Raw genomic sequence first — 11,987 nt, 5'->3', positions numbered from 1 at the left:
TTAAAAGACTGAATCCATATAAAACATGTTCTATGACTACAAAGGAATTAAATCAGATAATCCATAACAAAAAGATGTATTGAATAGTCTACAAGTACTTAAAAATAAAGCCACGTACTTCTTGTATGCTGGATTTTATATTGAGAAATTAATACTGGCTTGTGAAAAATATTTTTAAAGACACAAAAATAAACATCTTAGAAACTATTCTTCAGCTGGACGTGGTGGCACACGCCTTTAATCCCAGCACTGGGGAGACAGAGGCAGGTGGATCTCTGTGAGTTCAAGGCCAGCCTGGTCTACATAGTGAGTTCTGTGCCAGCTGGGGCTACAGGGAGACCCTGTCTCAAAAAGACAAAAAAAACCAAACAAACAAACAAAAAAAAAAAAACCAAACCCCAAAAAACCTCAAGTGTTGTAATATTAGACCTTGTGTAATAATTTTAGTACTGGAGAACTCAGATAAACTGAGGAGCACGAGGAGCCACAGTCAGGAAAACAGGTGGGTCAGAAAGTGATGGACAGATTCCTGAAGGTGACTAAGGAGCATATCCTTTGTATGTGTGTGTGTGTGTGTGTGTGTGTGTGTGTGTGTGTGTGTGTGTGTGTATACACAAAATAAGCAAATGTTAAAAAATAAACATTTTGGGGGCTAGAGAGATGGCTCATTGGTTAGGAGCACTGACTACTCTTACAGAGGACCCAGGTTCGGTTCTCAGTACTCACATATTAACAGCCACTGGTAACTCCAGTTCCAGGAATCTGTTCTGATCTCCTTGGGTAGTATATGCACATGGTCCACTTACATGCATGTACACAAAACATTTATACATGGGCCATGCTTGGTGGCACAAGCCTTTAATCCCAGCACTTGGGAGGCAGATTGTTGTACATAGTGAGTTCCAGGACAGCAGGATGTACAGGGAGACTCTGTCTCACCACCACCCCCCCCCAAAGCTAGAAACAAATGAAAAAACCATTTATACATATAAAATTAGAATATATATATATATATATATTTTTTTTTTCTTTTTTTGCTGGGCCTCAAGGCACACATCCCAACACTTTGAAAGTGGAGGCAGGTGGATCTCTGTGAAGCCAGCTGGGGCTACAGGGAGACACTCTTTCAAACCTCCCCCCAATAAATATTTTTTAAAAGGGGGGAGAGGGACATGTTGAAAAGTCACTTTGAATCAAAGTCAGAAGCGATTGCTTTTGATTTAGGAATATAGTATGTTTGATGTATTTTTCTCCCCATCTGCTTATGGTTAGCAGGGCGGGATTCCAAACCCAGCTCTGCTACTCACTAGGTAGGTACCATGATTTTGGTAAATCATTTTAACCTCTGGTTTCTCCCCTTAACTGGAGAAAATGCTATCTGGAGACATTGAAGGACTATCGTAAGCAATAAAACTGATATCTGTAAATAAAGGGGCCGTGACACCTGCATGTGAGTGCCTGGACAGTGGTTCTCAGACTTAAGCAGCATCAGAGTCACCTGGGAGGCTATAGAGCTGCAACTGTGGGCTACCAGGTAGTTCTGATTCCTTCCTTGGATCTGGAGTAGGGCTTAAAATAAATTGGTATTTCTTTTTTTTTTTAAATATTTATTTTTATTTAAAATGTATGAGTGTATTGCCTGCATGTAGGTAGGTGCACCCGTGTCATGCAGTGCCCACCGAGGTAAGAAGAGGGAGTGAGGTCCCCTGGAACTGGAGTTAAGGACCATTATTAGCCTCCATGTGGGTGCTGGGAATTGAATCCAGGTCTTCTGCAAGAGCAGTCAGTGCTCTTAACTGCTGAGCCATCTCTCCAGCCCTGAAAATTGGTAATTCTGAGTTTCCAGGTAATGTTGCTGCCTGGTGGTCTGTGAACCACACTTTGAGAACCATTAGGCTACAGATATATCTGTGCTATAGATATATCTAAAAGCTGAGCTTTTATGTGGTGGATAGATTTACTCTGTTCAAAAAAATTCTTGGAGCTGGACATGCCTTTTAGTCCCAGCACTCAGGAGGCAGAGGCAGGTGGATCTCTGTGAGATCAAGGCCATCCTGGTCTACATAGCGAGTGCCAGGTCAGCTGAGGGTACAGGGAGACCTTGTCTCAACCCCCCCCCCCCCAAATTTTTTCTTGACACTGGGCATGATGTCATATGCCTTTAGTCCCAGCACTTGGGAGGCAGAGGCAGGTGATCTCTGTGAGATCAAGGCCATCTGGGGCTACAGGGAGACCCTGCCTCGAAAAGAACCCCCCCAATTCTTAGAGTGTATTTTGAAAATATGGAATTTAATATCAAAGAGATTTTCCTTCTGAAGTTCAGGAATCCTTATTACATGTATTTGAAGGAGAACAAGTTGTGGAAATAGCAGTTACAAATGAACATATGGGTAGTCTAACAGTATCTAATGTACTACATGTGTGAAATTGCTTCATAAAATATGAAATGAATGCTAAGTCACAATTGAAACAATATTTTAAATAACTTTGTTTTTAAAGTTGAACTTCATAATGGAGTATAAAATAGTTTAATTAGGTTTCTCATCTCAATGTGCTGTTTACCGTATGTATTTTCTCTTTCTCCTCCAGGCTGCTGACTTGAGTAAACCAATAGATAAAAGGATATACAAAGGAACACAGCCTACTTGTCATGACTTCAACCACCTCACAGCCACAGCAGAAAGTGTCTCTCTCCTAGTGGGCTTTTCCGCAGGCCAAGTCCAGCTTATAGATCCAATCAAAAAAGAAACTAGCAAGCTATTTAATGAGGAAGTAAGTAGCACCCGTCTTAGCTGTTAAGAGCCCTTATGAGTTTTTATGTTCTTACCCAAGGGTAGTGGGCCTCATTTTACACTCAGCTGTCTTATCTAGTATTTTGTAAGATTAAACGTGGTAGATTGATGTGTTGATCTTGTTTTTCCTTGAGGTAACTAATTTGTGCATTTGTACAGAGCATGCTTGGATAATCTATAGCAGATACTTTTGAAAATCCTTTTGTACAGGTGGTTGGGGAGATGGCTCAGTGGGGAATGAATGTGCTTGTTTTGTTTTTGTTGGGTTTTTTTTGTTGTTGTTTTTTGGGTTTTTTTGGATCCCCAGCACCCATGTAAAAAGCCAGCATGTAATCCCAGTCTTGGGAAGTGGAGGCAGGAGTAGCCCAGAGACTCATTGATGAGCTAGTCTAGCCAATCTGTGAGTTCCAAGTTCAGTGACAGACCCTGTTTCAACAGATAAGGTGGGGGCTGGAGAGATGGCTCAGCAGTTAAGTTCTTCCAGAGGACCCAAGTTCAGTTCCCAATACTCACTGTTCTAAGAGAGCCTCTGCCCTCTTCTGGCCTCCCAGGCACTTGCATACACTCCACAGACACACGCATACACATAAATAAAATTAAATAAAATAAAGGTAGACAACAATAGAGAAAGTTGCAGGATGTTGACTCTACACATGTACACACACGCATGCACACACATCCCATCTGTAATGGAGAGAAGTATGACATTTGATACGTTTATTTTGAAGAAAAAAACATAATTCCAGACATCATTCAAGTCACTGGAAAATTTCCTGCAGATGGTATTTCCTAAGGCTGCTCAAATCGCAGTTTAAGCGTCTGTATGTGTACATCTGACAGGCATTTGACTGGGGATAGCTTTCTTTTTCTCAGAAATATTTGTTGTAAAATCACCTTTGACATAGCTGGGAATTCTGGCATTTAAACTAAATGACATGACACAGGTTTTGCCAATGCTGTTGAATGCATTGGGTTCTAGTGCATCTTCACTTTCATTCAGGAAGGTGCCTGGGCTGTCTGACCTACCCGTTGAGGAATGTGTCAGGACTGTTGAATGTGACAGACAGAAGTTGCCAAGTAGATTATATTTATTAAAGCCATTGTAGTGGCTTTCCAGCTCCAAGAATTCATGTTTGGTATTCTTTCTCTTCTGTTTCAGCATGACTTTCCTAGAAAATGGAAGAGATGCAGTAGGCTTGCTGAGGTAGACAGTCTGGGTTCCAATGTCACCTATACTCAGCACTGACGTGCGAGGGTCATGTTACATAGGACTCCATTTCAGAAAGAATACGTAGCTGTGTTGTTCGTTGGTTTTTAATGTCATTTACGTGGAACAGAAGCATGTTATCAATTCTAGTTTGTAAGAAATAGTTTTTGGTGTGCTAAAGAGATGACTCAGCAGTTAAGAGCACTGACTGCTCTTGCAGAGGACCCCAGTTTGGTTCTCAGCACCCACATGGCCGCTAACAACCATCTGTAACTCCGTTTCCAGGGGATTCAACTCTCTCTTCTGACCTCCACAGGCATTGCATGACATGGGTGCACTTACATGCATGCAGGCAATATATGTACACATAAAATAAAAATAAGAAATAAAGGGGGCTGGAGAGATGGTTCAGTGGTTAAGAGCACAGACCGTTCTTATAGAGGACCTGGGTTTGATTCCCAGCATGCACATAGCAGTAACAACCATCTGTAACTCTAGCTCCAGGGGAACCTGACGTTCTCTTCTGACCTCCATGGGCATGGCATTACATGGGTGAACGTGCATACAGGCAATGCATTCATGCACACAAAATAAAAATAATAAAAATATTTTTTAAAAAATAAATATAAGAAAAACAATAAATTTGGGGGAGAAGACAACCACTCCCCAAACTTGGCATATAGCAGTTAACAGTTCGGACTCCTTGTCATCATCCTGGCTTTTGGTGTGCATGTCTGGATTCAGTCTCATCCAGAGATCCAGGGTAGTTCTGTGGGTTTGGGGTGGGGACCTTTTTTTTTCTTCTTGGTCTTTTGAGACAAGGTCTCCCTGTAACCCCAGCTGACCTGGAACTCTATGTAGACCAGCCTGGCCTTGATCTCACGGAAATCCACCTGCCTCTGCCTCCTGAGTGCTGGGATTAAAGGCGTGCTCCACCACGCCCAGCTACCATTTTTCTTTTTTAAAAAAATTTAATCACAGGGACTAGAGAGATGCCTCAGGGTTAAGAGCACTGGCTGTTCTTGCGGAAGACCAGGGTTTGAATCCTGGCACTCATACAACGACTAACAACTGTCTGTTACTTCAGTTCTAGAGAATCCAGTGCCCCCTTCTGTCCTCCACAGGCACTGCATGACATGGGTGCGCTTATACACATGCAGGCATAACACTCATACATATGAAATAAAAATAAATAAAAATTTTAAGCAGAAAACAGGCTATTTACCTAAATGTTGTTTGTTTGTTTGAGACAGGGTCTCCCTGTAGCCCTAGCTCAGGCCTGAAACTCTCTATGTAGACCAGGCTGGTTTCTGTTTCACAGAGATCTACTTGCCTCTGCCTCCTGAGTGCTGGGTTAAAGATGTGTGCCATTGTACCCAGCTCACCCAGATATTTTATTAATGTCACCTGAGGAAGTAATTTGCGAGTAGTTGGGTAATTTTTTTGGTGTGGTGGGAGGCACAAAGCTTCCCTTCTCTGCACTGTTAACAAAAACTCTGGAGTTGGAGTCATCTTGGTTTTGTTTATGTTTGGTTAGAAGAGTATGTGATGGACTGGAAGCAGATTGAACACGTGCAGAGCTGTTAGTAAACAAGTTCCAGAGGCATTTCTGACTGAGGATGGTACAGAATGCCACTCAGAGAACAAGAAAGGTTACTATGTTGTGCTGGGGGAGGTCAGGGAGTTGGAGCCTACAAGGCCCAGAGAATACTCAGGCTATACCAGTGAGACCCTCCCTGCCCTGGAGGTGGAGGTTCAGGCTAGAAAGCAGCTCCCTGCTCTTCATGACTTAAGCATGAGCTCTTGTATACTCTTAGATTGTACTTGAAAAATGTCTTCAAAGTGCTAGGACTCTGTATGGCTTAAGGCCAGGCTGCCATTTGGAGCTTAAGGCTGAAATGGAGGGTCTTCACAGTAAGAAAAGCTTTGGCTATGTGGGTACATTTCTCTCAGTTTGGTCAGAGTGCCAGACATGGTGTAGAAAGTAGTCTGCAGTCTGTGTTAGCACTGGTGTGAGCTTTAGCAGATTCTAGACACTTGTGCATAGGAGGGGAGGTAGTTTTCCATTTTACAGATGAAGAAATAGGCAGAGATGTGTGCCTAGTCTACATCAGGTAGCCAGTTCATAGACATAGCATGATAGAATTGGAACCAGAAATTAATCCCTGAACTCTTCCTGGTTGTAGGCTGTAAGCCTCACCATGTTGGTTTCCAGTCTGGCCTTGCTTTCTCAGCAGCTCACAGTGCAGTAAAGATGGACAAGCAGAGTACCAGCATGTGTCACAGTCACATCAACAGAGTACTGACAGGCTGTGTTATATGTATTCTTTCATATGTATCAAATACATAATTTTCTCATAAGTTCTTTCCAGTCAGGATCGACTGGTAATATGTCATAGTTCATGCTTATCATTCCAGCTGGCCAGGAGGCCTGAGTCCGAGGGTCACTAGTTTGAAGCCAGTCTAGGCAGCACAGAGATCCTGTTTCAAGAGAAAGGGGGGAAGAAGAAAAGAGGGAAGGGAAGGGAAAGGTAAAAGTTAGGTTCAATAAGGGCGGTCTGAGAAATACTTAGAGAAGATAACGTTTATCTTGGTCTTGAAGGGCACTTATAAGAACAGGAGAAAGTGAAGACATCCTTTAAACCGAAGAAAATGACCCAGGCATGGTGGCACATGCCTGTAAGCCCAGCCCTTGAGAGGCTGAGACAGGACCATCTCAAGTTCCAAGCCAGCCTGGGCTGCATAGCAAGACCCTGTCTCAAAAAGCAAACAAACCAAAACAAAAAAGGTAGAGAAAACAAGGTGTTATTTTGTGGGACATCAGATAACACATGACCAAGTCATGGTGTGGTGGTGGTGGTGGCAGGGCTCATCACCAGGAAGATCAGTTAGAGGCAAACTGTAAAGCTCTTCCATGTCATGCAGACAGTTTGGATTTGACACCTGAAGCTGTTTGGAGGAACCTTCCAGCTTTTAATCAAGGGAATGACAGAATCAGATGTGTTTTTTAACCTCTGTCACTTGTGGAAGGTGGATTGGAGTGAGAGAAGTAAGAAAGAAGGTAGGGAGACTAGTGAGGGGACTAGTAACTGTCCAGGTGAGAGCTGAGGGCTTGAGCTAGTGTTTTAGCCGTTCTTTCACTCATCTGACAGACCTTGACCACTTACCACATGCCCAACACAGGGGTTGCAGCAGCAGCAGCAGCAGCACAACCTGCCCTTCTGTTGCCCCCATAGGGAAAGAGAGCTGTAAATAACAGTACCACCTACACACACTGAGGACCTCGGACAGCAATCCATCGGATAGGAGGGGAGCACGCAGGCTGCTCTTTCAAATATTGTATTTATTATTTCTATTTATGAGTGTATCGTCTGCATGTATGTGAGTGCACCCGTGTCGTGCAATGCCACGGTGGTCAGAAGAGGATTCCCCTGGAATTAGAGTTAAGGATGGTTTGCAGCCGCTGTGTGGGTGCTGGGAATCGAACCCAGGTCCTCTGCAAGAGCAGTCAGTGCTCTTAACCGCTGAGCCATCTCTCCAGCCCTGAGCACAGGCTTCTTTAAACTGACAGGTTGGGCAGATCTGTCAGAGGAAGTGGTGTGCTTTAAGCTAAGCCTCTCAGGAGGAGGCCACCAGGCAGAGAGCTAGAGGCAGGTCTTTTCTCCAGAAGACCAAGAGGACACCTTCAGAGAAGGGCACACCTTTCTTTAGAGATGCCAGTTAACTGAACTCAAGTTTGGAGCCTGATCCTTCCTGGTCAATGAGCAGAGGAACCCTGAGATGGTCCTGTTCCCATCTTAGACCTGGCCACAGACACTCCAGAGACCCTTGTTGCTCTACCTGCTTCTGACCAGAAGGGAGGAGAAATGCCTAATACTCCTGTAGAGTCTTCTGGAAAAGGAAGTACTCAACTCCCTTGTGCCTCTGCCTTTTCTAGTGTCTTAGAGTAGATTTGAGGGTTCTGTTTGTATCATTCTGTGCACATTAGCCCTTGAGATAAACCCTTGAGAATGTTTTGGCACATAGTTCACTGGACAAGGGCTGGGAGTTGACCTTCGTGATGAGAGCTGCTGGGGAGGACCACAGTGTGGTTGGTGTTGGGCTGACCCAGGGTTTGCTTTTTGTGACTACTGGGGAAGAAGTTACAGAGGGACAAAGAGCACTTCCTATATTAAAATAAATACAACCTTTCTTTATAAAATTCTGATTTGGGGTATAGCCACAGAATGGTAACTTCAAGGGAAGTTAACATTTTTAGGTGTTTTTTAATTGGGATATCAATATCAATTATATATAATAATGGGTTTCTTTTCTCTTTTTAAGATTTATTTTTATTTTTGGTTGTGAGCCTGAGCCTTTAAATGGCTACACATACTCTCCAGACCTAGATTTATTTTTATTTACTTATTTATATATTTTAAATGTTTTATTATTTTTATATTTTATGTGTATGAGTGTATTGCCTGCATGTGTGTAAGTGCCTGCATGTATGTAAGTGCACCCGTGTCATGCAGGGCCCATGGAGGTCAGAAGAGGACGTCGGATCCCCTGGAACTGGAGTGTTAGCCACTGTGTAGGTGCTGGGAACTGAAGAACTCCAGTCCTCTGGAAGAGCAGCCAGTGCTCTAACCACTGGGCCATCTCTCCAGCCCCTTATTTTAATTTTTAATTGTATGTGTCTGTCTGTCTGCATGTATGTCCATGTGTGTGGAGCTGCCCACAGAGGCCAGAGAGAGTGTCAGATTCCCTGGAACTGGAATTGCAGGCATTTGTGAGTCTCCCAATATGGGAGCTGGAAAAGGGCCTTTGCAAGAGCAGCCAGTGCTGTTAACTGCTGAGCATCTCTCCAGCCCCATCATTCTGACTTCTTTACATGCACAGTGTTTATTTTGACCATATTCACTCCCCACCCCCAGCCCCCTGTTGTCCATGCTCCCTCCTGTTCATCCCTTTCTTCATCCCAATGACTTCTCCCGCATTGATGTCTCTGTGAGTGTGGGGGACCCAGTGAGTTTCCTTAGGGATGGTTTATAGATACATAAGCACTACTGAAGAAAATGTCTTTCCCTCTCTCCATTAACTGTTTACTTTGAATGAATCCTCAAAGAGGAGTGAGGGCCCCATGATCCCTGCCCCCTTCTATGACGCAGGTGTTAATGGGTCCCGCCTTGTGGAGATCTTATACTGGTGTAGATAGCTGCTGTGAGTTCAAGAGTGCAACCATGGGCCACAGAGATGGCTCAGCTGGCAGAGGTTGGAAAAGGCGCTTGGTTGCCGAGCCCAAGAGCCTGAGTTTCATCCCTGGGATCCACGATCCACATGGTGGAAGGAGAGAATCAACTCCCACAAGTTGTCCTCTGACTTTCACATGTTTGTTTCTCTCTCTCTCTCTCTCTCTCTCTCTCTCTCTCTCTCTCTCTCCCTCCCTCTCTCTCTCTCTCTCTCTCTCTCTCTCCCTCTCCCTCTCCCTCTCCCTCTCCCTCTCTCTCCCCCCCTCCTCTCTCTCTTTGGTTTTTTATTTTTTGTTGAGGCTTGGTGGCCCTCCAGACCTGGGAGCTTTCCCAGACCTGTCTTGACTAATGCATGTCTCAGCTCTCAGCAGAGAAGCGTCCTTACACAGCAGATGGTGATTAACACAGAACCACAACTGGCCAGCGTGCAGAGAACAAGAGGCTGCAGCGTGCTCACCCCTGAATAGGACACCTGTATCAAACTCCTGCCTCCCAAGGCTCAGGGATCATTGCAGAGAAGGGGAGAAAGGCTCTCAGAGCCGGAGGAGGTGGATGATCACAAGGAAGCAGTTTTCCAGACAGCTGGTCAGTCACTCTTACAGCAAAGATGACAGCATAGACAAGCCCCCATGAGCTCAAGCCAGACAGAATCCCAGCATAGGTGTGGGGAAGTGGGGAAGAAACCCCAGCCTACCTGAGAAACTATTGACAACCAGTAGCTGCTGGGAGGGGGAGTTGTTCTCCTTTAGGGTGAGACTCCTGGTGGGCTCCAGTGAATGAACCCACACTGAAGGGCACTTAGGGACACAAACCTGACTCTATAGTAAAATATATAGGGAGTACAGAAAATTGAGGTTAGTGAGGGTGGGGCAGATATGGGTGGGGTCTAAATAGGACCAAAATATATTGTATGAAATTTGTGAAAGTTCAATAAAAATATTTTTTAAAGGGCTTAGAGATGGCTCAGAGGTAAAATGCTTCCCACTCTTGCAGAGGAGCTGAGTTCCCAGCACCATATTGGGCTGCTCACAACTACCTATAACTCCAACTTGGGACCAGAAACCTTCTTCCTGGCTTCCTTGGACACTGCACTCATGTGTACATACAAACACATACATATAATTAAGAATACAGTAACTCTTTAGGAAACAAAAGACAAGGTGCAACAGTCATTTCATGCCCAGAAGTCAGCATTCCACACCACTCCCCGACTTCCTCCAGCTCTTAAATTCTCTCTGTCCCCGTCCTCTCCGTGTTTCCCAAGCCATAGAGGGGATGACATGGATGTACTTCTTCTCTGTGCTTTGACCAGCTAGGAGAGACTGTTAAATCATATGTTATTGTGGTAGGCTATGAAATACAGAAAGAGCATGTCATCTTGGCTCCTTTCATTGCTGACATGTAACAGGACCCACTGTTATGAACCCCATTCTCACTCAGAGCTTTGAGGCCAAGGTAAGCATACATCTCCTGTGGCATTTAGATAAGTCTAGTGGAAGGGCACTTTGGGCTGGAGGTGGCCCTGGCTCCATCCTTAGAGGATGGTAGTGTCTACCAGCTCAGGCTCCTCCTGTACCAGGGCCTTGTTTCCTGCTTGGCAATATCCTAGCTAGTTCTGATATTTATTTATTTATTTATTTATTTATTTATTTATTTATTACAGGGTCTCTTTGCATCTCTGGCTGGCCTAGAACATGCTATGTAGAGCACATTGGCCTCAAACTCAGAGATGTGCCTGCCTCTGCTGCCTAAGTGCTGGGATTACAACAGGCCTGAGACACCACTCCTGGCTTGTTTTTTTTGTTTTTTTTTTTTTTTTAAATAGGAAAGGCCAGATGACTCGCTGAGGGGAGGTACTTGCTGAGAAGCCTATCTGCGTTCAGACAACCGTCCTGTTTTAAATTATAATACAGAGTTCTAATAATAATAATAAAAAAAAGCACAATACTGGCATAAAAATAGACACAATGATCAACGATAAATGGGGTATAATTGAAGATCCAGAGTTAAGTCCAGGACCTTCCAGCCACCACTAGTCTTCTGACAAAGCCAGGGGAGCAAGCCAATAAGCAGCATTCCTCCATGGCCTGTGCTCCAGCTCCTACCTCCAGGTTCCTGCCCTGAGTTCCTACCTCTGGCGGATGAACTGTGACCCGGGATATGTAAGTGAAATAAACCCTTTCCTCCCCAAGTTGGTAGTGGTCAGAGTATTTTGTCACAGCAATGAAGAACAAACTAGGACAGAAATTGGTACCAGAAATGGGGTATTGCTGTGACAGACCTGACATTGGTATTTTTGGGAGGACTGTGGAAGTGTTTGGAACTTTGGGCTGAAAAAGCTATTGTGTGCTCAGAGTTTATTTCTGTGGAGCTTGAAACAGTTATACTGAAAGAGTTGTGGACGATGGAGGCCTGGCTTGTGAAGCTTCAAAGGGAAGCAGAGACTATCAGGGCTGTTTCTGTGAGATTTTGGATTGAGAATCTGTGGGTTCTGATTGGCTGGGGCTGAAGAATCAGCCGTGATTAAGAAGAGACCAGAACCTGAAGCAAAACCTTTGCTTTACTAGGACAATTGATGCTGGTTAGCTGGGGCTGAAAAATCAGCTGTAAGTAACAAGAGACCAGCATCACTGTGGTGAAATCTTCTGGGGGGTATTTCCTCAGGGTCAGCACACAGAGGGGACCCAAGCCTCTTTCTCAAGCTGGAAGCAGGACTTGGTAATGTGTAAGAGTCTCCTGCATGGTTCTGGTGTTGAA

At 44.4% G+C, this 11,987-nt stretch overlaps 1 protein-coding gene across 9 annotated transcripts in view; it reads left to right on the top strand.

The window, feature by feature from the left end:
• Wdr20 (WD repeat domain 20) overlaps positions 1-11,987 on the top strand; it is an 86,258-nt gene that overhangs the window by 54,362 nt on the left and 19,909 nt on the right. For 7 of the 9 annotated variants that reach the window (XM_008825592.3, XM_008825591.3, XM_029559878.1 and 4 more), the window contains exon 2: positions 2,590-2,772. The exons of the other annotated variants lie outside the window; for them this stretch is intronic. In XM_008825592.3, the coding sequence (XP_008823814.1) occupies positions 2,590-2,772 (183 nt within the window). The remainder of the gene's footprint in view (positions 1-2,589; positions 2,773-11,987) is intronic. 9 annotated transcript variants of the gene reach the window in all.

The sequence above is a fragment of the Nannospalax galili genome, unplaced genomic scaffold, assembly GCF_000622305.1.
Source record: "Nannospalax galili isolate Female #2095 unplaced genomic scaffold, S.galili_v1.0 scaffold188, whole genome shotgun sequence".
Taxonomy (NCBI): Eukaryota; Metazoa; Chordata; class Mammalia; order Rodentia; family Spalacidae; genus Nannospalax; species Nannospalax galili.
Note: the sequence above shows the minus strand (reverse complement) of the source record. Positions and strands in the feature narration are given on the sequence as shown.